Genomic DNA, 26,646 nt, shown 5'->3' on the forward strand with positions numbered 1-26,646 from the left:
TACCTTAACCACTCTACACCTTCAGCACCATCACTACCTTAACCACTCTACACCTTCAGCACCATCACTGCCCTAACCACTCTACACCTTCAGCACCATCACTACCTTAACCACTCTACACCTTCAGCACCATCACTGCCCTAACCACTCTACACCTTCAGCACCATCACTGCCCTAACCGCTCTACACCTTCAGCACCATCACTACCTTAACCACTCTACACCTTCAGCACCATCACTACCTTAACCACTCTACACCTTCAGCACCATCACTACCTTAACCACTCTACACCTTCAGCACACCCGCACTACCTTAACCACTCTACACCTTCAGCACCATCACTACCTTAACCACTCTACACCTTCAGCACCATCACTACCTTAACCACTCTACACCTTCAGCACACCCGCACTACCTTAACCACACTACACCTTCAGCACCATCGCTACCCTAACCGCTCTACACCTTCAGCACCATCACTACCCTAACCGCTCTACACCTTCAGCACCATCACTACCATAACCACTCTACACCTTCAGCACCATTGCTACCATAACCACTCTACGCCTTCAGCACCATCGCTACCATAACCATTCTAGCCTACACCATCAGCACCATCACTACCCTAACTGCTCTACACCTTCAGCATCATCACTACCCTAACCACTCTACACCTTCAGCACACCCGCACTACCTTAACCACTCTACACCATCAGCACCATCACTACCCTAACCACTCTACACCTTCAGCACCATCACTACCATAACCACTTCACACTCTGCTACACTTCTTTACAAGCACCATCACTACCACCAGACAGAATTTATGTTATGCCTGTCTCCACATCAGGCCTTTCAGCCATAATCTGTGAAGTACTAACCCCATTTCCAGAAAAGTTGAGATATTTTCCAAAATAAAACCAAAAATAAAATAAAACCAAAAATCTGTGATTTGTTAATTCATGTAAACCTTTGTTTAACTGACAAACGTACAAAGAAAAGATTTTCAATACTTTTCCTGACCAACTTAATTGTATTTTCTAAATATAACCAAAATTAGAATTTAATGCCTGCAACACACTAAAAACGAATTGGGACAGAGGCATTATTATGGTTGTGTTACATCACCTTTCCTTTTAATAACACTTTTTAATCGTATGGGATCTGAGGATACTAATTGTTGCAGTTTTGCAATTGGAATTTTTGTCCATTCTCAACAGTCCGTGGGCGCCATTGTCTGATTCTTCTCTTCGTGATGCGCCATACATTATCAAAAGGAGACGGATCTGGACTGGCAGCAGGCCAGTCAAGCACAGCCACTCTGTGTCTATGAAGCCATGCTGTTGTAGCCCATGCAGAATGAGACCTGGCATTGTTCTGCTCAAATAAGCATGGACTTCCCGGGAAGAGACGTCATCTTGATGAATATGCCTCTCTAAAATCCCAATATATGCCCCAATATATCAATGGTACCTTCAAACACATGTAACTCCCCCATGCCTTGAGCTCTGATGTCCCCCATACCATCACAGATGCTGTCTTTTGCACCTTTCTCTGATAACAAACTGGATGGTTGTGTTCACCTTTGGCATTGAAAACGCAACGTCTGGTTTTCCTGAAAACAAGCTGAAATGTGACTCATCTGACCACAGCGCACGTTTCCACTGTCTTTTGGTCCATCTGAGATGAGTTCAGACCCAGAGAAATCAGCAGCGTTTCTGTATAGAATTGATGAATGTCTTCATCCTTGTGTAATACAGTTTCAGGTTGCATTTCTGGATGCAGCGGTGGACTATGTTTAGTGACAGCAGTTTTCCGAAGTCCTCCTGAGCCCATGTGGCTATATTTGTCACATTAGCATGATGGTTTCTCAGGCAGTGCCACCTGAGGGCTCGAAGGTCACGCCCATTCACCAGTGGTTTCTGACCTCACCCTTTATGCGCTGAGATGTCACCGAATTCCCTGAATCTTTTCACAAGGTTCTGTAGATTCTGAAAGATCTAAAATCTTGCAGTGAGAAATGTTCTTTTTGAATTGACAAACAAGTTTCTCATGAATTTTGTCACAAAGGGGTGAGCCACGCCCCATTTTTGCTTGCAAAGTCTGAGCCTTTGATGCTGCTCCTTTTCAAGTCAAGTCAAGTCAAGTCAAGTCTATTTGTATAGCACTTTAAACAACAGACATTGTTGCAAAGCAGCTTCACAGAATTTGAATGAATTGAAACATGAGCTAATTTTATCCCTAATCTGTCTCCAATGAGCAAGCATGTGGCAACGGTGGCAAGGAAAAACTCCCTCAGACGACATGAGGAAGAAACCTCGAGAGGAACCAGACTCAAAAGGGAACCCATCCTCATTTGGGCAACAACAGACAGCATGACTATAACATTAACAGTTTTAACATGAAGTCAGTTTCGTTGATGTTATAAACTCTTCATTGATGGAAACTTGAGTGCAAAACTGTTCATGACAACTGCAGTCCTAAAGTTAGCAAGTCAACTGTAGTCCTCAGCCATAAAAGCATTACTGTAAGAGTCCAGAGCATCCTCCAAGTGGGACTTTCAACTGTCCATATGAGGCCGTCCTCCACATGAGCGATGTGATGAGACTCCAACCAGACACAGGGCACCAGGATGGATCGGGCAGGTCAGAGGAGCAGAAGAGGTTCAGCATCTCGATCCCAGGATTGACATATAACTCAGAGGGACAGATTGGGGGGGGGGGAGAAAACACAGGTTGTTAGGTACGCTCAATGTCACCTGAATAAGTAGGAACAGTATACATTTTGCACTGAGTACAAGCAGGGACTCCAGCAAAACTAACTATGACAGCATAACTAAAAGGGGAGAGCCAGAAGGTAACACAGGCATGAGGGGCCCCGGGACATAAAGCAGCCAGCCACTACACCGTCAACAAACTCGAGTGAGCAAGTGAGTGGGGGACTGACAGCATCCATACATCCCAGTTTACCAAAACACTCTGTCTGAGGACCCTCCAGATCTACCCCTTTACTTCAAAACACCATTAACAAAAGGCTTGACTAAACAGATATGTTTTCAGCCGAGACTTAAACAATGAGACTGTGTCTGATTCCCGAACACTACTTGGAAGGCTGTTCCATAACTGTGGGGCTTTGTAAGAAAAGGCTCCGCCCCCTGATGTAACCTTCACTATACGAGGTACCAGCAGATAGCCTGCACCTTTTGATCTAAGTAGGCGTGGCGGGTCATAGAGGAGCAGAAGTTTGTTCAGGTACTGTGGTGCAAGACCATTCAGTGACATTAAATTTCTTATCTTAGCGATATTTCTGAGATGAAAGAAAGCTATCCAGGTAATGTTATCAATGTGAGTTTCAAATGAAAGACTGGGATCAATAATCACTCTGAGGTCTTTTACTGCTGCACGTGAAGAAGCAGAAAGGCCATCCAGAGTTGCTGTGGAATCAGAAAACTTACTTCTAGCTGCATGTGGTCCGAGTACAAGTTCTTCAGTCTTGTCAGAGTTAAGCAGAAGGAAGTTAATAAGCATCCAGTGTCTAATGTCCTTCACACATTCCTCAATTCTATTAAGCTGGTGTCTCTCATCAGGTTTTGCAGAAACATACAACTGTGTGTCATCAGCATAACAGTGGAAACTAATACAATGATTATGAATAATATCAACCAGAGGGAACATATAAAAAAAAGCAGTGGACCGAAGACAGAACCTTGTGGAACACCAAACTTTACCTCAGTACGTCTAGAAAAATCACTATTTACATCAACATACTGATAGCAATCAGTTAAATGAGAGCTGAGCCAGGAGAGGGCCGTTCCCTTAACTCCCACAACATTTTCTAGTCTATCCAGAAGAATGGAATGATCAATGGTATCAAATGCTGCACTAAGGTCAAGCAACACAAGTAGCGAGACACAGCCCTGATCAGACGCCAACAGCAGGTCATTTACTACTTTAACCAGTGCTGTCTCTGTGCTATGATGAGGTCTAAATCCTGACTGATACATTTCATGGATGTTATTCCTATGTAAATATGAGCATAACTGCTGTGCCACAGCTTTTTCAAGGATCTTGGAGATAAAGGGGAGGTTTGATATTGGCCGATAATTGGACAGCTGACAGGGATCAAGGTCAGGTTTTTTAATCAGGGGTTTGAGAACTGCTAGTTTAAAGGATTTGGGTACATAGCCAATCATGAGAGAAGAATTTATTATTTTTAGAAGCGATTCATTTACTTCAGGTATTATTTGTTTGAATAGACGTGTAGGTAAGGGATCTAGTACGCAAGTTGAGGCTTTTGATGCGGAGATTAATGAAAGTAATTCAATTTCTCTAAGGGGAGTAAAACATTCTAATTGCTGATCTGATACAGTTATATTGTTAACTACAGGGTCACTTACATTGTCTGACCTTAAATTAGTAGTTTGAATTTTTTGTCAGATATTTTCAATTTTGTCATTGAAAAAATTCATGAAGTCGTTGCTACTCCATACTGCAGGTGTGCATGTGTCTATAGTGGACTTATTCCTGGTTAATTTTGCTACAGTATTAAATAGGAATCTAGGATTATTTTTGTTATCTTCTATTAGGGAGGAGAGATATGTTGATCTCGCAGCACTAAGAGCTTTTCTATACTTCAGGAAGCTCTCCTTCCACGCTAATTTGAATGCTACCAATTTTCTTTGACACCATTTATGTTCCAGTTTTCGAGTGGTCTGTTTTAAAGTGCGAGTGTCATCATTATATCAGAGTGCTAATTTTTTCTCTCTGATCATTTTCCTTTTAAAAGGAGCTACATTATCTAAAGTATGGCGGAACGTTGACTCTAAGCATTCAGTTGCCTGATCAAGTTCTGCAGGGGCTGACAGTGACCCAATTAAAGTTGACAGCTCTGGGAGATCATTTATAAAGCTCTGTGCAGTAGTTGACGTGAATGTACGTTTAATACAGTAGCGTGGTGAGGTGCATATATTATTACTCAGACATATTTTGAATGAGATGAGATAATGATCTGAGATAACTTCAGACTGTGGAAGTATGACTATATTTTCTACGTTTAACCCGAATGTTAGTATTAGATCGAGGGTGTGACCACCATTATGGGTCGGTCTTATGACATTCTGATTAATCCCTACTGAATCTAAAATGGACACAAATGCTGTTTTCAAAGGGTCTTCTGGGTTATCGAAGTGAATATTAAAATCTCCGACAACTAAAGCTTTGTCTAAGGAAATAACCAGATCTGAGAGAAAATCTGCAAATTCAGAAAGAAACTCAGAATATGGCCCCGGGGGCCTGTAAATAATAAGCAATGGAATTAACTGGGTAGTTAGACTTATTTTTCGAGGCTACATACATTATATGCGTATGAAGAACTTCGAATGTATTAAATTTATAACCAGGTTTTTGTGTTACACCTAGATAATCGTTATAAATAACCGCGACGCCTCCTCCTCTGCCAGTTAGACGAGGCTGGTGTATATAACTGTATCCAGGAGGACTCGCTTCATTTCATGCTATATATTCATTTGGCTTAATCCATGTTTGAGTTAAACAAAGTACATTAAACTCCTGATCAGTAATGAGTTCATTAACCATTAGCACTTTATATGTAAGAGATCTCATATTTAATAGCCCCACCTTTAGATCAAAGGTGCTAGCAGCGGCTGTACAGTTCATCTGACCTAATTTTATATTGATTAGGTTCCTGGAACAAACTCTGAGTATTTCTACTTTTTTGTTGAGCTCGGGGAACAGACACAGTCTCGATGTAGTGGACCTTGAGTGATGACTCTGTGCAGCTAGCAGACAGTCGGTTTAGCCTGTTTGTCTGCTCCCTGGCCTTGGCTCTGGATTGTCAGAAATTAACTAGACCTGTTCTGAGACTATGACCTATGCTGCAAGAAATGAGAGCAGCACCTTCCTGAGTGGGATGGATACCGTCCCGCCCTAACAGGCCAGCAGTGCCCTCAAAATTAGCCCAATTATCTATAAAGCCCACACTGTTTTCAGAGCATCACCTGGACAACCAGCAGTTCAGCGACCATAACCTGCTGTAAGCTATATCACCACGCCGCATTGGGATGGGGCCAGAGCATACTACAGCATCGGACATTGCCTTCGCTTATTTAAACACCTCTACAAAGTTACTCATATGCCGCTTTTCCACTCCAAACGCGGCTGAGTCGGGCTGAGCCGTGCCGTGCTGAGTCAAGCTGAGTGGGGCTGTTAGAGTTGCATTTCGACTACAACCGCGCTGAACCGTGCTGGCTGGAAGTGGGTGGACACATTGGGTGGAGTTAGCGAAAGTGGGTGGACGTCAGGTGATGTCGTTAAGCAGCGCAAACAGTGACATCAGTGATCTTTTAAGCGGTAGTCTCACGACCCGAATAGTAAACAATAAACATGGAGGACATGGAGTCGTTAGTGTTGCTGGTCTTGGTGCTGTGGCTTGTTGTCACCGACAACGCGGACAGATACTGGAAAGAGCGTATAGATGAGGCGAGGCGCATAAGGCTTCAGAAATTCTCGTAATTCGTAATTCTTCTCCTTCCGGGTTTGCGGTGTTTACTGATCCCAGCGCGCTCGCGGGGCGTGTGTGGGCATGTGAGGACACTCCTCACCAATCAGTGCACAGGGGAGTGTCTGCTCACGCCCCCAACCTCACTCGGCTCGCTTTGGCTCACTTCAGCCCCACTCCAAAACGGTGCGAGTTTTAGGGGCTAAGCAGGGCTGAAGCGAGCTGAGTTGTGCTGGTTTTTGGTAGTCAAAATGCGAGCCGTGTTGGGCTGAAGTGAGCTGAAGCGAGCTGAAGTGAGCTGAAAAAGGGTAGTGGAAAAGGGCCTTTAGTAACCTCAGACTGACGAAGGCACATATCATTAGCTCCTTATTGGATAACTATCTTTGAGATCCTGTGCTTGCCTAGGACCCTAAGATTACCTGCTATGTCTGGCACCCTGGCTCCCGGTATACACCTGACTAAAGCTGCTGGTGCCCCTAAAGGCCTTACTAATTTCACGTGCTGTATGATAGAGTCCCCTATAACCAGAGCTCTTTCAGGTTTCTCAGTGGGTGCATCACTAAGGAGAGCAAACCTGTTCAACACGTGAAGCAGAGAGGAGTGGTGCTCACATGGGTGAGCCTCAGCAGTAGCTTTGGCTCTACACTTATGCCGCCGAGTCGTCACCCATTCGCCCCGCTGTAAGGGCTCTAATGCTGGAGGTGGGGGATTACTAACTCCATCTAGGGCATCGAGACTTTCCTCTACAGAAACTACACTGTTCTCATTCTCACTGGCCTTCACTAAAGCCTGGATACATGCATCTAAACCTGCAGTCTTCTCCATCAGAGAACTAACTAATCTGCACTTTTCACAAATAAAGCTGTCACTAGCGACGGAGGAAGAATGACTAAACACTCTGCACTCAGCACACTAAACAAGCTGAAGATGTGCCATGATGAAAAGATTCACATACCTTAATCGAAGATCTGTTGATATTAAAGCAGATCCGATGTAGATGACCTCCACTTGTGGTCTTTACGCAGAAGGAGAAAAAAAAGACAGCTTCTGGTCTTGGCGTTCTTCTGAGGAAAAAAAAATGGAAAAAGGAAAGCAAAAGTGGAAAGTACAAAAAGGAAAGCGAAAGCACAATAAAAAATGAAGAGGATACTGGAAAATTATTTGTAGAAAAATAAAAAAGATAAGTTTATCCCCAATCATGATACCAATTATCCTGCTTATCGTGTATTCTTCCAAAATGGTGTTATTTGAAAATCCTTTCAACTTTTCAGTCTTATTTTGCCTCTGTCCCAACTTTTTTTGAGTGTATTGCAGGAATCGTTAGTCCTGCATGCTGTGGCGCATGCACCTGTAGGCGCATCCCAGGCTGTGTGCGTGTCGAGTGGACTCCAGTGCTCACACCGTTAACGACGTGCACCTGAACTCAATTAAGGAGCTATGTGCACCTATTTAAGGACTGTGCTGATGCACAATCTTTGCGAAGTATTACGCTACATCAGTACGCATTACCGAGCCTTGCTACCCGTGTTCCTGTTTCCTGAGCCTGTTTCTCATTCCCGTTCTCGCTTTGCCTCTGATATCCTGTTTGCGCCTCGCCCGACCATTTTGCCTGTTTCACGTTTTTGGATTTTGCCTGCTGATTTGGACTGTTTGCCTGTGTGTATTGTAGGGGGGCTGCCATGCTGTAACCATAGTAACCATCTTCCCCCTTTCACAGTACAGCATTGGACACACCAATCCCTGTACTCGATGCCATGTTCTATCTCCACCCATTCTTCTGACTCCCTGTAATGGTATTGGATACAGAGATGATACCGGATACCAAATACAGTACAGTGATGTCACGACTGTGCTTTAAACCCGCAGTGGAATCGAAATTCTTTCTCTCTGGCAGTGGGTTTCCACGCGTGAAAGAGACATCGTGGATGTCAAGGATATTACAACACCTCAGACTCCAGATGCATGTGGCAGGGCCTGCAACACATCACCAATTTTCAGCAGAAGAACAGCAGGGTCACAGCCAACCACAACACATCACCAGATGAGCTGAACGAGTTCTATGCTCGCTTCGACACCCTCAACACCAACCAACACAGAGGGATTCTACCAACAGAGGCAGCACAGAGCTCTTCACCTATTGTGACCATAACCGAGGTGAGCAAGGTCTTCAGGAGGACTAACCCTCGAAAGGCAGCCGGCCCTGACAACATCCCCGGCCGTGCTTTGAGGGCCTGCTCCACACAGTTAGCAGAGGTCTTCACAGACATTTCCAACCTGTCCCTCTCCATGTCTTCTGTGCCCACATGCTTCAAGACCACCACCATAGTGTCCCTCCCAAAGAAAAACAATATAACATGCCTGAATGACTATCGCCCAATTGCACTCACTTCAGTTGTAATGAAGTGTTTTGAGAGGATAGTCATGTCATACATCAAAAAGGGCATCCCAGACACAATAGACCCCCTTCAATTTGTATATCATCAGAACCGTTCAACTGATGATGCCGTCAATGCAGCCATCCAACCAGCCTTGTCACACCTGGAACACAGGGACACCTATGTTCGAATGCTGTTTGTGGACTACAGTTCAGCCTTCAACACCGTCATCCCCAGCAGACTGACAGAGAAGCTCTCCACCCTTGAACTGACATCCTCCCTCTGCTGCTGGGTCCTGGACTTTCTCACAAACAGTCCCCAGGCTGTCAGAGTCGGTACCAGAACATCCAGCACCAAGACAGTGAGCACAAGGACCCCCCCCAAGGCTGTGTGCTCAGTCCACTCCTGTACACCCTCTTCGCCTATGATTGCACCCCCACCCAGAGCAACACTTCCATCATCAAGTTCGCTGACGACACCACTGTCATTGGGCTGATCACCGGCAGAGATGAGAGAGCCTACAGGGAGGAGGTGGCTCAGCTGGTCTCCTGGTGCCAGGAAAATAACCTCTCCTTGAATGCTGAGAAGACCAAGGAGATGATTATTAACCCGAGGAAGAGGAGGAGAGACCAGCATGCCTCGCTGCACATCAACGGGACACAGGTGGAGAGGGTGAAAACATTTAAATTCCTCGGAACTCACATCAGTGAGGATCTCACCTGGACACACAACACACAGCAGACCATCAAGAAGGCTCAACAGAGACTCTTCTTCTTGAGGAAGCTGAGGAAATTTGGACTGTCCACCAAACTCCTCAGCAACTTCTACAGGTGCACAGTGGAGAGCGTCCTGACAAATTCCATCACTGTGTGGTACGGGAACTGCACAACTCAGGACAGAAAGGCTCTCCAGCGTGTCATTAAAATGGCACAGTTCACCTGTGGAGCTGTCCTCCCCCCACTACAGGACATTTACAACACCCGGGTCACAAAAAGGGCACAGAGCATCATCAGGGACCAAACACACCCACAACACAGACTATTCACGCTCCTACCATCTGGCAGACGCTGCAGGAGTGTGAAAGCAAGGGCTACTAGACTGACAAACAGTTTTTAGCCCCCAGGCCATCAGGCTTTTGAACCACGGATTATAATCACCATCTACCTCTATATTTCCATCAGACTTTGAACCACGGATTATATTAGCAATTTTGCACAAGACTTTGCACAGTATATCTACCTCTATGTTTGCACATTGTTTGTTTGCCTCTCCTTTTTTTTTAAATGTTATCTTCATTTTTCATTCTACTTTTATATTTTGCATTCCATATGCACTTTATATTTTATATTTCATATTATATATATATATATATATATATATATATATATATATATATATACAGGGTGCGATTTGTCAAAAAAACAGAAGGGGGGATGGTTTTTTTTATCATGAAACGTCACAAAATTAAGGTAACAATAGGCTAACAGCTCAATAACATCCGATGATATTAAACGAATAACACTAAATGAAAACGAACACTAAACCAGAGATAGTAAATTCATCTTCCTATCTCTCTGACTAAATACACGAACACTAACACAACAAAGTTCACATTGCTTGTCACGTTGCTGTGATGTTTCTCTCCCTCCGGATTAAATGGACAGTGACTCGAAAATCACTAAAATACATGAATACTAAATGAACAGTTTGCTCTGATGGCGCAGTTCACATTGTGCGCAGCTTTCCGATTTAAACTGTTTTTTTTTCTCATCCTTATACTTCCTGTTTCATGGACTGTAACGGATTTGCTTATTTAGTAATTTTAATACAGAATTTACTTTGAAATTATAATCAGACACTCCAACGCCTCCCCTAAAAAAAAAAAAATCGGCCGTGAAAAAGGCGGCATCCGCCAAAAGGCGCGCTGTTTGCATCCCTGCATAGAACGCAAAGATATTGTTATTATCTACAATGTATCTATTTGCTGGGGATGTTCGTGAACATCAAAGCTGCCACTTCGGGTCATTTTGAAAGTAAGTGCAATGTAGACCATAGAAAACTGTGTCACAACATGCCTGTCATGTCAACTTTTTTTTTGGTTTGTTTGTTTTATTGACGGGGTTGTCCCCGAGGATTTTTTTTCAGCAGAGATAAAAACCAGAGGGGGGGATGATCCCCACCATCCCCCCCAGCAAATCGCACCCAGTATATATATATATATATATATATATATATATATATATATATATATATATTTTTTTTTTTATATTGGTAAGCATAGTTTGGTCGGGCAGTTGCAAAATAAGAATTTCATTACCCAATAACAAACCGCTGTGTCTGTTATTGTGTATATGACAAATAAACATCTTGAATCTTGAATCATGCATCTGTGCTACAGGAGAACAAAGGACAAAGAATGAGCTACTGATACTGGACCTTTAGCCAAAGTTCAATGTATTTGATCTTCGCATAGTTGTAATAATAACTGAACTGGTTAGTTACTGCAGCCCACGCAGTATTTTAAAAAGAAAAGGTGACCGGATCCCTTTTCCCTTTAGCAACGTCAATGAACTACAAACAAGATTCCTTCCAGATCATCGGATGACCGACGGGACACCGAAGATCTTCAGCTGACGAGCTGTAAAAGTCAAAGGAACAGAACTGTTTTCTCCCTGGACCTGCGCTCCTCGCTGTCTTCGGATAATAGACGGCGCACTTTCAATCACCAAGCAAGAGCAATCTCAAGTCAGGCTGGCACCTGGGCAACTGTTAGTCTTAGTTGTGGCTAGTTAATGTGAAGAGTGTTGTTTATTTGAATTCATACATGGTTTAAATGTCCACATTTTTATTCACATGAAAGTTGGTCTTAGACCGCGTGTTGTTTGATTTACTTTGTTTACTATCTGTATTTAGTTAGATCGTGCATGCTCTCTCTCTCGCTCTCTTTTTAACTCCCTCCATCGCACCACAACCCTCAACATTGGGACTTCAGGAGTAGCTAAGGTTGAGTAGAAGTTTGGCTTTGAGGCCTAGCACAAAGGCTTGCGCATTCCATTCACAGCCTCACTCTCCTCCTCCTTGTCGTGCACCTGTGCACGCTCTCTCTCCCTAGCTCCTCCTCATCCTGTTAGTGCGCAGTCGTGCACATGCACACACATGCCTTCACACACACACACACACACACACACACACACACACACACACACACACACACACACGTGATTTCCCTCTCACATTCTAACATCCACTCGCCCCTACACTGTAAACTTACATATAGCTTATTACTTCTGATCACCATTAGTGCCTTAGTTATCATCATATACACTACTGATTCTTATTTGTATACATTGTATCACCATTTATATTGAATTATCCCTTGGCTGCTATTGTTGCTATATCTGATCAGTATTAGTTCGCTAATTCATGTCAGCTATTTCAATAAATGGTATCTTTGGAATAAACTGTGTCCTGTCTATTGCTACAACATTCACTGAGTGCCAACCTCTGCCAAACAAGTATTCTAATTGCCTTCGCCCATTTGGTTGTTATATGGACGTTATAGATCTAGAGTAAACGTATTACATTAGAGCTACAATACTCACTAAACTATAGCAACATCACCACCAAAGTTATTCCAGTGATTTTAATAGTTTAGCTATAAACTATTAGACACTTGAATTAATGATTAATGAATTTATGAGACTGATCCCTTTTTACATGAGACTGTTTTGATAAGCCTATTGTACCTACAGTATATTTGTTCTCTGTATATATACACTGCACTGTTATTATTAAACTGATTACTTCTGCACTTACATTCGCCTACCTTGTGTACCTGACAGAATACTTCACCTTACAATGGATGTAGCAGAAGCTTTTCAGTACACCATTCCACGCCGCTTCCGGGTTTCCCTGTCTCAGCCCCTTGCATCATATTTCCGGCTGAGTTCTGACTGGAGTCCCCCAGCACCCTACTATGGAATATACCACCCTGTGGGATTCATCTTACAGTGTGACTTTTTCTATAAGGACCTCCAAGAGCCCAAGCCACCAGAACCCATCTGGGTAAGCTTTATCCTAACATTTATTTCTGGACGAGTACACCAATGGCTGGATTACCTGATTCGAGCCAAACACATGTGCCTTCGAAGCTCACAGACTTTCTTTGCCATGCTCCAGTTCATTTTTGAATAATTGGAAAAGGAGAAATCCCATGAAATTTTTTTTTTGGGGGGGCGATCCCTCCAGTGGCTGACACAGCAGAGGAGGCCGTCACTCCAGTGCTCCCTCCAGTGGCTGATGCAGCAAAGGAAGCCATCACTCCATAGCTCCTTCCAGTGGCTGATGTAGAGACAGCAGAGGAGGCTGTTGTTCCTGAGCCCCTCCTAGAGGCTGTCTCTACAAAGCTGGTCTCTCAGCCAGAACCAGCATCTGAATCAATGCCTGAACCAGAGTCTGTATCAGAACCCATGCCTGAACCTGAGCCACCACCAGCATTTGTTTCAGAGCCAGCTCCAGCATCAGAGCCAAAGTCTGAGTCAGTGCCAGCATCTGTTCCAGTGCCAGAGCCAGCATCTGTTCTAGAGCCAACGCCAATGTCTGCTCCAGTGCCAGAGTCAGAGCCAGTGTCTACTCCAGAACCAGGGCTAGCACCAGTGTCAGAGTCAGCTCCAGTGCCAGACCCAGCATCAGAGCCTGTGCCAGTGTCTACTCCAGAACCCATGCCAGCACCAGTGTTGGAGTCAGCTCCAGTGCCAGAGCCAGTGTCAGAACCTGTGTCAGTGTCTACTCCAGAGCCAGTGCCCATGTCAGCTAGAGCATCAGAACCAACGCCAGAGTCGGAGCCTGCGCTAGCTCCAGTGCCTATGCCAGAGTCAAGGCCAGTGCCAGAGCCTGGGCCTGTTCCAGAACCTGTGTCAGAGGATGATGGAGCGACCTCTGCCTCAGCTGGCTATGAAGGAGTCATTGTCCTGCTGCCACCCAGCTATGAAGGCGATGTTGTCGTCCCGCTGCCACCTGGCTATGAAGACGACGTCATCGTCCCACCACCACCCAGCCAGGACCATAGCAATGCGCTGACGGAGCTCGAGCCCATGCCTGAGTCCAAGCTAAGTCCTGAGTTCGAACCAGAGCCAAGTTCTGAGTCCAAGTCACATCCTGAGTTCGAACTAGAGCCAAGTCCTGAGTCCAAGTCAAACCTTGAGGTTGAACTAGATTCAAAGATCAAGATTCAAAGATTCTTTATTGTCAATTCACTATATATCCAGGACATATAGGAGAATCGAAATGCCGTTTCTCTCTCACCTTGTAAAAAACAGATAAAGATTACACACAAAAAAAATTTAAGAAAACAATATATATAAATATTTATAAATATAAACAATATATATAAAAAATTAAGAAAACAATATATATAAATATAGGTAATATATACACTAAAATCAAACAATGCACAAAATAGCAGTAGTGCAAATACAGTACAATATCTAATGGAGAAGGTGCTTAGAAGAGCAGCTTATGAGGTGTATATGAACAGTAGTGCAAATGAGCAATAGCAGCAGATACAGCAGTAATGCTGTTTGTGGTGTGATGTGCAAACAGATGAGGTAGTTTTCTTGTGTGAATGGATGTGTTACAGACCAGGGGTAGGGGGTAGGTAGTGGACAGAGTTCAGCATCCTGACAGCCTGGTGGATGAAGCTGTTTAGCAGTCTTGTGGAGTGGGCCCGGAGGCTCTGGTACCTTTTCCCTGAGGGCAGGAGGCTGAAGAGTGAGTGTGAAGGGTGTGAGGTGTCACCAGCGATGCTGATGGCTCTGTGGGATCAAGTTGCCTCTGCGGGGGCAACTAGAATCAAGTCCAAAGCCCAAGTCAAGTCCAGAGCTCGAGCACACTTCCAAGCTTGTGTCCAAGCCAGTTCCAGAGCTCCAATCTGAGTCATCTCCAGAGCTTGAGCCAGAGTCCAGTCCAGAGCTCAAGTTGTCCCCAGAGCTCGAGTCTAGCCCTGAGCTCGAGCACACTTCCAGCCCTGTGTCCAAGCCAGTTCCAGAGCTCTAACCTGAGTCATCTCCTGAGCTTGAGCCAGAGTCCAACCCAAAGCTCAAGTTGTCTCCAGAGCTTGAGTCCAGCCCTGAGTCCAAGCCAGATCCAGAGCTCAAGCCTGAGTCAGCTCCTGAGCTAGAGCCAGAGTCCAGCCCAAAGCTCAAGTTATCTCCAGAGCTCGAATCCAGCCAGGACCTTGAGTCCACTTTCAGTCCTGGATCTGAACCTAGTCCAGGACCCAAGTCAAGTCCGGAGTCTGAGCATGAGTCCGACCCAGAGCCCAAGTCAAGCCCCAAGCTCAAGCTCACTCCTAGTCAGGAGTCCAAGTCTTGTCCTGAGCCTGAGCCCAAACCCCCACTGGAGTCAAGTATGATGGATTTTCACTCCCAGAGGGAGCTCTTTAGGGGGTTCTGTCAGTCCTGTGTGCTGTGGTACGTGCACCTGAAGGTGCACCCTGGGCTGTGTGTGCATCAAGCAGACTCCAGCGCGTGCACCATTAACGACGCACACCTGACCTCAATTAAGGAGCTATGTGCACCTATTTAAAGACTGCAAAGATTGTGCATCAGCACAAAGTATTACACTACGTCAGTACACATTACTAAGCCTTGCTACTCGTGTTCCTGTTTCCTGATTCCTGTGCCTGTTTCTCATTCCCGTTCTCGCTTTGCCTCCGATATCCTGTTTGCGCTTCGCCCAACCATTTTGTCTGTTTCACGTTTTTGGATTTTGCCTGCCGATTTGGACTTTTTGCCTGTGTGTATATTTGTTCTCTGTATATATACATCCATCCATTATCTGTAGCTGCTTATCCTGTTCTACAGGGTCGCAGGCAAGCTGGAGCCTATCCCAGCTGACTATGGGCAAAAGGCAGGGTACACCCTGGACGAGTCGCCAGGTCATCGCAGGGCTGACACAGAGACAAACAACCATTCACACTCACATCTACAGTCAATTTAGAGCCACCAATTAACCTAATCTGTATGTCTTTGGACTTTGGGGGAAACCGGAGCACCCGGAGGAAACCCACGCGGACACGGGGAGAACATGCAAACTCCGCACAGAAAGGCCCTGTATACAGTGTATATATATATATATATACACACACTGCACTGTTATTATTAAACTGATTACTTCTGCACTTACATCTGCCTACCTCGCGTACCTGATAGAATCAAATTCTAATTTCTTTTACATTGACAAAATACAATTACATTGGTCAGTAAAGCTATTGAAAATCTTTTCTATGTACTTTTGTCAGTTAAATAAAGGTTCACATGAATTAACAAATCCCAGATTTTTGTTTTTATTGTATTTTGAAAAATATTCTAACTTTTCTGGAAATGGGATTTGTACAATCTCACCCATCGGTCTTTAGAGGCTTTAGAGGTGTATGGTCTTACTGGCAGTCATGTGCAAACTCTTTGGACTCATCTGTGCAGCAGAAAAATCGCCCTTTAAAAAGCTGCACAGCCACAACGGCAAAGATAAACATGAAGAGCATGTAGACAATGAGGATGTTCAAAACATTCTTCAGAGAATTCACCACACAATCAAATACAGCCTGTAGTGAGAGAGAGAGAGAGAGAGAGAGAGAGAGAGAGAGAGAAATGAGGTAGGAAGGGATACAAGGGTATTAACAAAGTACTTTACAGCGAGAAGCAGTCAGATAGTAAACTAATTGAGTTAAGCTCTAATTCAGGTGTGTAAATTACACCTATTTTTCAGGTGTGTATAATTTACGTCTGACTCAGATATGTAGGTTTTACCTTCAGTTTCGGGAGGCGTTTGATGGTCTTGAGAGGTCGTAGTACTCGTAACACTCTCAGGGATTTAATGATGCTGATGTCTTTGCCTTTACTGCTTCCCCTACAGAATGGAGGATGTATCACACACACACACACACACACACACACACACACACACACACACACGCAGTACATCAACATCACTGAGTCTATCGTGAATTATTATCATCATGTTTCACATCTTCTGTACAGTTTTAAATAAATATTTCAAGAATCAAAGTCATTCATTGGCTGATGTGTGCATTCCATTAGCATGGCACCATTAGATCATCATGAACAGGCATTTCTTGCTGCAATGCCCAGCCAACCCTCATTTCCTTCTCATTTTCTTTTGATTTGTGTCTTTTTCTGTCTGTTAGTGTTGGGAATGAGGGGTCTGTGTTAATGGTGTATGTGGGGGTGGGGGGTGGGGGGGTGTTCAGGTAAAACTGTATGTTGTTCCCAGAAGAACTCAGAACAGCTCAAACCAGGAGACAAAGCTGAGTGACGCATTCCTGGATGACAAAATCCACTTCATGTGTCAACTTTGTCACTTTACCAACTGTGATTACTGTGTCGTCCTGCAGGAAAATGGAATATACTGCAATATGTTACCAGTCTGTTATATACCACACTGAGTTTTCATTCATCACTCTATAGGTGTGTAATTACTGACTGCACTCCATCTGTTACTGTGCACAAAGTACTGGCACCCCACCCTCCTGTCTGTCAGTGGAAAAAGCCCTCCACAGGAGCATCACTGAGCAGATAGGATGTTGTTTATTTTCAGTACAGAAGTGACACTGACATTATGTTTGACATGTCAGTGTTAAGCATGCCTGATTAAACAGATCATTTACAGTATATTACATTTTCACATGAGAATGGTTGGTTCAAGGCAGATAATAAAGCTAATGTAGTAATAACAGTTGCTGTGTCATGTATCAGCATTTCTTACATTCAGTACAACGTGCTACAAAAGAGGAGATTAAAATTATTCATGTACAGAGCAATTCAAAATGAACATTTCCATAAATAATGTGAATTCAGAGAAACTTAGTCAGGCAGCCAGTGTGGAGGTCTGGCAATGAGCTGAGTGATGAACAGTTCATTACTTCCTTTGTCCTGACTCGATTCTAATGGTGTGTGTGTGTGTGTGTGTGTGTGTGTGTGTGTACAGTTCAGAAATGTGCACATTGTATCTGTTAAATCTGGAAATGCCAGAAGAATGAATGTCTCATAGGTGGAGGGAGGGGAGAAGGACAGAGCATATGAAGAAGGAATGATGGAGGGGAGAAGAGAAAGAGAGAGAAAGCAGCCAATCACATGAGCTGGATGGTTGCCGTGCAACAGTAAGAAGAATAACTTTACCCAGACAGGCTCCTGTTCGGGTACCAGAGTAGAATAGAGACAGAAGAGAGGATATATATATATATAGACAGACACACACACACACACACACACACACACACACACACACACACACACACACACACAAAGAAAGACAAAAAGATACAGAAGCAAGAGGAAAAGCGGAGGAGATTCACTGAGGGAAAAAACAGAAATCTCTCTCTCTCTTTCTCAAACACACACTATTTCTCATATTAAAGAGGTACGATATGAAAAAAGGAAATAATATATTTGACTTTCATTCATTTTGCACATTTTGTACATTCCAAGGGCATAGCTTACAAGATCAAAAAGGCAGATTAAAGTGGTAAAGGGGCAGATTAAAAGGACAGATGAAAGGGTGTATACTTACGAGAAGGCAAATGCCACCAGAGCACCACTAACCACTATAAAGTCCAGAAAATTCCACAGATCACGAAAATAAGCTCCTTCATGAAGAACCATACCCAGCACCACCATCTACACACACACACACACACACACACATACACACACACACACACACACACACACACACACACACACACACATTATCAACACACTCCCCATTTACATCACAGAGAGGAGAGAATAAACACACACACACACACACACACACACACACACACACACACACACACACACACACACGCACGCAGTACCTTAATCAGCATCTCAAAAGTGAAGACACCAGTGAAGACATAATCAAAGTAACGAAGAACCTGTAAAAAAATGCATACATACATTCATCACACACACTTCTACATCTTTACATGAACAATATATATGTAGAGTGTGATGATGGTGGGTTAGCTGCCCTTGAGGACAAACAAGCAAGCACTCCTCGCTGTGCTGCTGCAGTGGTGCTGAAGGGACAGCGCTCTGGCCACTCTGCAGCAACAGTGCTGAAAGGACAGCTCCATTCCATGTACCGCTGTTTACAAACATCAGCAATCACATGGCAAGGGGTGAGGAGGATCAACTCAGCACAGCTGGAGCTCACTAATAAGTGTTCCCACTCACCCTCCACAAGGCGCCATTTTGCTGGTCAAGTGGATACGATCGTGAAAAGTACAGCTGATTCTGCATTGCTCTGCGCATGTGCCAGCAGATTTCAGCACCGACAGTGCTCTACACCCCACCATCAGAAGTGGCTCCCCTCCTTGATGCCTCTCGTGAGCAGCAGCCATCCAGTGACCTCCACTATTCGTCCCTTCACCATGGTACAGAGATCCAGCACACAGCCCTGTACTCACTCCCTCAACCCTGCACCCTGACAATACTTAAATATAAAAGAGCATGTCCCTCGTACCTGATTCCTGTTTCCTGACTCTGTGTCTGGTCCTGAGTGTTAGAGGGTGCCACTATATTTATATAATGTATGTATGTGTGTGTGTGCGCACGTGTTCTCACGTTGTTCTGAGGTGAGTCAGGCGAGACGGGATCCTCTGCTGCAAGAGCTATGCTGCTCATAGCGATTACAGACAGAATACACATCTCAAAGTAACGCAGAGTCATAATATAGTGGCAGCATTTACGGAACCTGCAATCACACACACACACACACACACACACACACACACACACACACAATATATATACTGTATTTACCGTAAAATACCAAATAATAGCCGAGTTCCAATTAACCGCCGAGTTCCCTTTAACGGCCGGGTGTACGCGTGTGTTGTGACAAATAAAGGCCGGTTCCGAATACTCGCCGGGGTCTAAAAAAAAAAAAAGCGTCCGAACGTTCTATCTAGAATCTTGAGTCCCAGCACTTTTCTGGTTTTCTGGTGTTTAAACGATTTTGCATTGCATAGTTTTCTACCGAAACAATATGAATGAATGAATGAATGAATGAATGAATGAAATTATTTCTATAATACTGTTTACAACATTTTGTTACATGATAATAAACATGCCATTTCAATGTTATAATCTTGGTCTACCGTAATATTTCTTGAGGAATGCAACTCCGTAACTTTTGACAGATGTCTTAGCCACCCCTTTGGGTATACCCAACGAAAGCCAGCGTGTGTGGTGACATTGAGGACTGCGGGTTTCCAAGGTTGGACTGCTGCTTCTGTTAAACGACCTAAATTGCCGAATGCATGCGTCAAAGCACACACCGAGTTTTATTAAAGACCTTATACCATTTCACTTGCCCTTACCCATTCGGATCTGGAAGACGCTTTACAAAAAAGGTGAGAGCGTTCTAACATGCATTTCAGTCTGCTCGCGGCCAATCTAATCCAAGGGGCCTTTTCAACAAGTAATCTGTCATGCAAGTTGGGCAGAAGCACGCGTCAGGCAGGCAACATGTAGGCCTACAAGTCAGTAACCTATTCAACTAACTTTCATCCGAACTTTAAGTTTTCTACGGGGTCGAGCCACCGTACCAACTCACTCTGGGAACAGGCTCATATCGGCCAAATAGGGAGACGTCTTGGAGAGAAACGTGATGCAAGATGACAGTATGTAGCCACTGCAGGTCACTTATTTTTCAGCATAAGAAAAAACCCTTTGGTTTGACACTTCGCACCCTAATTATGTTGCTTCAACGTCGCGCCCTCCATGCAATTTCAGATTGACAGACATCGCGAAGCGCAAAGGGTGGAGGCTGCATGGGTGAGGGTGATAGCAAGTGACCATAACTTTGCAGAGTAATTAAATCACAGTGCTGCGCACAGACAATGGTGTGGTTTCTTGATTATTTTGTAAAGCATGCGCTTAACTAGTCATTAACAGGAAAAGGTGTGTGATTTATCCTTTATCCACCCCGACTGTGCCATGCGAAGATGCATTCTGCGTCTTCAAAATTCCCCGAAGTCGGCACCGTGCTATCTGTAATCTAACTCTAAACAAACTGTAAGTTATACTGGTTAAAAGTAGGCCTATCTGAGAATGATTTTTTTTCCCCGTTTTGAGGTAGATTTTGGGGAAGGTGTTTGTGAAGAAGGACTTAATCGCCTGTTCCAAATAGCCGCCTAGTCTCTAATACGCGCCGGGTCTCTTACTTGATTGAGACAAATAATCGCCCGGGCTATTATTTGGTATTTTACGGTATTTATTTATTTTACTGACAGTCAACAAATACAAAACAATCATGACACAAAGTCATGTATTTGTACTCTCTCACTTACACACACACACACACACACACACACACACACACACGCACTCACGGATTGGTGGGAGACAAGATGAAGCAGGAGCTAAATGGAGGAATGGGTTTGGGACCATCTTCATCACCTCCACCATCATCATCCTCCCCTTTCTTCTCACCATCTTTAGTTGCTTCAGTGTTTGCATTCTTATTCACTGCACACAAACACACACACATACAGGGATGAGTTAATCTGTCTATTACACACACACAGAGGGATGAGTTAATCTGTCTATTATACACACACACACATACACACCCTGGAGCTGGCCTGTGAGTGATGGGTACAGTGGCTGCATGTCAATGGCTATAAACTCTTTACTGGGACTTTTCATCGGGTCAGTGAAGATAAGGGCACTGTCTGATAAGCACTGCCCCCTCAAATTCAGCACATTATTGGTCAGTTCGGGGTTATGGCAGGGGTCATACAGGTTGTATGGATGATGGAGGTGGAGCTCTGGGTCATGAAGGATCAGCATGCTGTTGTTCCTCATGTTATCCAGGTCCTCACTGCACTGACTGAGAAAGAAAGAGAGAGAGAGACAGAGAGAGAGGGAGAGAGAGAGAGAGAGAGAGAGAGGCAAATTAAGAGTTAAGAGAGACAGGTGTAATTGCAGGAGTGTGACATGAGAATTTTATTTGCACATTGTTTGTTCCACACACACTTACTTCCTTGAGTGATGGCTGCAGCTCCATTCCCTCCTCCCTTCCCTGTCTCCATAGTTACTATGATGATGATGTCGCCGATGTTTCCTGTTCTTTTCCTCCTGGGTGTGTGGGCAATGCCTGTGGCGTGGACGAGGTTGGTAACTGGGTGGGGGGGAGATGCGGTGGTCCTGCTGTCCTGGTTCTTCTGGTCTGGGTTTGTTGGTGTTGTTGTTGCGGTTCTCCTGAGGGTTCACCACAAGGGGGCGATCTAAGTGTGTCTTCATGTCAGGGCGGTTATAGAAATTTGTCTGCTGGGAATGGCAAAACATTGAGCATTATAATGAACAGCCTCATACCACTGGCGTACTAAGCTAAGAGAAGTGCAGTGATGATGTTGACTTGTGTCCCATGTCCATTCCTGACCCTTATCTGCTCCCTGAGATTGGTCCCATCTGCATATTTCTTACACTTCAAGTTCCCCACATTCTTTACACAACACCCTTTCCCCACAGTGCACAAGTGTAACATACTCACAGCAGGTAACAAACTCACAACAAGTTCCCCACATGCCACGTGTTCCCCACACTCCACACATTCCTCACACTTCACAAGTTCCCCTCATTCCCTACAATCCTCACAATACACAGATTTCCATATTCCCCACTTTTCTCACATTCCCCTGGTTTCTCACATTTTCCGAGTTCCCCATATGCCACACAATCCCCATGATCCCTAAATTCTGCATGTTCTCCACAATCCTTACATTCCCCATAGTCCCCACAACACAAAGGTTTCCCCTATTATCCACTTTCTCCATATTCTCCACATTCTACAGTTTCACGATATTCCACGTGTTCCCCACATTCTCCATATTCCCCATATTACCAATATTCTCCATGTTCTCCACCTTCCTCTCATTTCCGATGTTCTACATATTTCTTCATGACCTATTTTCTTCACATTCCCCATATTCTGTTATCCCCATTATCCCTAAATTCTCCACATCACCCATGCCCCACTATTCTACATGTTCTCCACCTTCATCTCATTTGTTTTCTATATTCCCCATTCCCTATATTCTCCACATTCCCCATATTCCCCAGTTTCCCCATGTTAATAATAATAATAATAATAATAATAATAATAATAATAATAATAATAATAAGTTGCATTTATATAGTGTCTTTCACAATCCCAAGGTTTACATAGGGGGAAAAACCTCCTCACATTCCCAATATTATTCACATTTCCCATGTTACTTTCATTATCTGTGCTACCCACATTCCCAACATTTCCCACACTCCCTTTTGTGGCTATCCTGGTCCTTATAGCCACTTGAGGTTGGGTGGGGAGTTGCTGACACAGAGTTTAGATAAAGCATACATGAAAATATAGACTTCAAAATAACTGAAATATATTTATTTTAGGCTATAAACTCTGGTTGACTTTTCTTAAAGAAAATAAAACAAAGTCTAACATGAGAGTCAAGAAATTTTGATGTGTGTGATCAGAAAACTGTTGCTCTCTGCCCCCCAACCTCCCAACAAACATTCCAGTTGCTATTGGCACCCTTTTGACACAGAATCAAGGAAGTACCTCATTATCATCATCCACAGTCATTATGCAAAGAGTTGCATCACATTTCATCAATCTAACTCAAAATATGTTTTTTTCTGATTAGAAATGAAAAGGTTTTTAATATGGTTTCAACACTCCCCACGTTCCTCGTGTTAACCACATTCCCCACAGACTGAACATTCCCACATTCTCCATGTTCTCAACATTTCAGACATTCCTTATATTAACTACATTTCCCGTGTTCCCCACATTCTCCAAGTTTTCCACATTCTCCCCATTCCACACATGACCCAAACTTCCCATGTTCTCCAGATTTCCCACATACTCCATAATCTCCAGGTTCCCCATGTTACCTGCATTTGCTGTGTTAGCCACATTCCCCATGTTCTTCACATCCTACACATGCCCTGTGATCTCCATGTTACCCACATTATCTGTGCTACCCATATTACAAATATCATCTAAACCTTCACATGTTTCACAGAACACATGCCATTTAAACCTACCACAATTTAATATTTATTAGAGAACTTCATCTTCACTGTATCTCACCACAATAATATAGGGCATGTTGTAGTACTTGGTCATGGTCATTATTTTTGCTGTTCTTGAACTGTTTGCTTCCTTGCTTACTGTTATTGTCATAGGAACTAAGATACAAGACTGGACTAAACACTCCAGTCTTTATGTGTTTGACTTGTGACTCATCCTAACTTTCCTTCCTGTCCATGTCATTCTCTCCTTCATCATTTCCTTCATTATCATCACCCGTTCTCTGACCTTCCAGTGGTCTTCGGAGTCCAGTTCATTGTAAATCATCTCTCTGCTGGTCATCAGGTTCTGGCGGCGGATCTCACTGGTGCGCTGCTCCCACACTGACTTAGGAGGCTTTGAATTCTTCTGCTGTGCCTTACTGAGAAACAAAGGCCTCAATATATTATCCACTTAGTAACTTCTGCAAAACTTGTGCTCATAAAATCTACAGTGATGTGGACCCGAGTCTTCATCCAAAACTGATCTAATGCTCACCCTAAGGGCCTTTACTTAAACCAATAAAGACCTGTATGGTGGCCAAGGGGGCAGGGAGAGGTGAAGTGAACAAGGAAAGAGTTTAGGGGAGAACTGGAACAAAGGGAGGAACTGCATCACAAAAAAACACCACCACACAGCAAGATATGTCTGTGTAATCAGCAGAGTGTTTATTGTGTGAGCTAATTAAGATTTATTTGCATAATTATGCATGTTCAATAAGACCTATGTGTCAGAGGTGCCTTGTAAGTGAGCAAGTCTGTTAACATACACTTATGAACGTATGTGTGTGTTAGAGAGAGAGAGAGAGAGAGAGAGACTCACGCAGCGATGGAGAGGTTCGCAGCAGAGAGTGGGCTAACCTCAGCGACCTCTTTAGCTTTCTGGAGAGCAATTTTCTGTGTGGTGGCTTCCTCTTCTTCCTGCTCATCCTGATACAAACAGAAAGACACACACAGGTCACATCCAGACAAAAACAAATAAAAACGCCATGCAGACATACACAAACACACAACACACACACACATTAACAGGTAAATGCACACACACATACCTTGGTGAGTTCCTGCGCATTAGCCAAATTATCCACAGCGATGGCCAAGAACACATTCAGCAGCGTGTCTGACACCAGTTGAGGTATTTCTCCTTCAAACACATGCTGTGTGTGTGTGTGTGTGTGTGTGTGTGTGTGTGTGTGCGCGCGCATCATTGTGTGTGACTGTGTGAAGGATACAGTTGCCAAAAAGCGTGAGTACAATGAAGAACACAGAAGAGATCATTCCCTTGTGAACACCTCCTTGAGACTGGATCCCATCATACATCACCACATTCCAGTCCTCACCTGTCAGGATCTAACACACACACACACACACACACACACACACACACACACACACACAGCATGACAGATTACATTCTATGAAATTTATCTCACACACACACACACACACACACACACACACACACACACACACACACACACACACACGCCTCTATCACCTGAAACACAGTCATGATGGCTGCAGGAAAGGTGTCAAAGTTTGTAGGAGGAGTTCCCTGGTCAAAGTTAAATCTGAAACATACACAGAGAGAAACACACACACACACACACACACACAGAACTTCATATGGTTGCAATATGTGGAATAACAGTGTAAGTAAATATTGGAAAAAATGTGGTGAAAATCAGAAAAACTGTCTGTGTCAGTTTGGAGCTGTCATGGCTTCTCCTTTCATCTCATGTGCTTTCTTCCTGCACTGTGGACATCAGTGATGTTTGTCTCTCATTCTTTTTCCCTCTCCAAACTGCATATGCACACGATGCTAGAGTCCACACCTGAATGGTTATTACCTCACACCTCTGACTTATTCATCCAGACTGGTGATGGGTCCTCCTGCTGATCATCAGTTTCAGGTTTAAAACTCCTGAACTCTAAGTGAGTTTGTCCTCTGCTTTACTCTTTAGCTTGCTTAGTGCATGTTTAGGCAAAAACCCTGACCACACTGACTACGTTTACATGCACATCCAAATCGAGCTGCTGTCGGTAATCGAGCTGAAGGTCCCAGCAGGGTGCCAGAGAAATCCAATCCTACATGCACACAATGAAATCGGGCTATTGTGTGAGGTGCATTGTGCACCCGAGCCACAGGTGGCGCAACACACCCCATCGTGTTGGTACACTTCCGGTTGTTGTCATGAAGAAGAGCTATTCAAGAGTGTAAACAAAGTTATCAGTTCTGTGTTCTCCATTGCGCGTTTTTCTCCCGTCCATTAATTTTAATATATTCAACTCCTTAAGCTGAATGAGCATGAACTCTGTCTCCTCATTGCTCCAGAAGTGCACGTTTCTGCTTGCCTGTAGCAGTGGGGGCGTGGTCAAGCGCCGGTCTGTGACAGGAGGGCGGAGCCAGGGAAGGTGAGTGGCAGAATCACTACACCTGACGGTAATTAACCTGTGTTTGTGTGTCTTCCCAGTAACCGCACCCTGTTTAAGGAGGCAGAGGGAGAGCAGAGGGGAGAGCTCATCCCGGGACTAGAACACAGCGCGCACGCGTGTGTGTTTTTCTCTCAAGAATAAAAGTAGGCTGTTAAACTGAAAAGTCTGACAATAAAAAGCCT

At 44.0% G+C, this 26,646-nt stretch overlaps 1 protein-coding gene across 1 annotated transcript in view; it reads right to left on the reverse strand.

Moving 5' to 3' along the window:
* Nucleotides 1-26,646, reverse strand: part of cacna1ab (calcium channel, voltage-dependent, P/Q type, alpha 1A subunit, b) — a 200,589-nt gene that overhangs the window by 129,658 nt on the left and 44,285 nt on the right. Inside the window, 13 exon segments of the mRNA XM_060911345.1 lie at nucleotides 16,334-16,494; nucleotides 16,700-16,799; nucleotides 18,480-18,586; nucleotides 18,769-18,828; nucleotides 19,520-19,649; nucleotides 21,292-21,427; nucleotides 21,532-21,791; nucleotides 21,942-22,231; nucleotides 24,279-24,411; nucleotides 24,852-24,958; nucleotides 25,081-25,148; nucleotides 25,261-25,378; nucleotides 25,527-25,599. Coding sequence (XP_060767328.1) covers nucleotides 16,334-16,494; nucleotides 16,700-16,799; nucleotides 18,480-18,586; nucleotides 18,769-18,828; nucleotides 19,520-19,649; nucleotides 21,292-21,427; nucleotides 21,532-21,791; nucleotides 21,942-22,231; nucleotides 24,279-24,411; nucleotides 24,852-24,958; nucleotides 25,081-25,148; nucleotides 25,261-25,378; nucleotides 25,527-25,599 — 1,743 coding nt within the window.

Source organism: Neoarius graeffei, chromosome 27 (assembly GCF_027579695.1).
Source record: "Neoarius graeffei isolate fNeoGra1 chromosome 27, fNeoGra1.pri, whole genome shotgun sequence".
Lineage (NCBI taxonomy): Eukaryota > Metazoa > Chordata > Actinopteri > Siluriformes > Ariidae > Neoarius > Neoarius graeffei.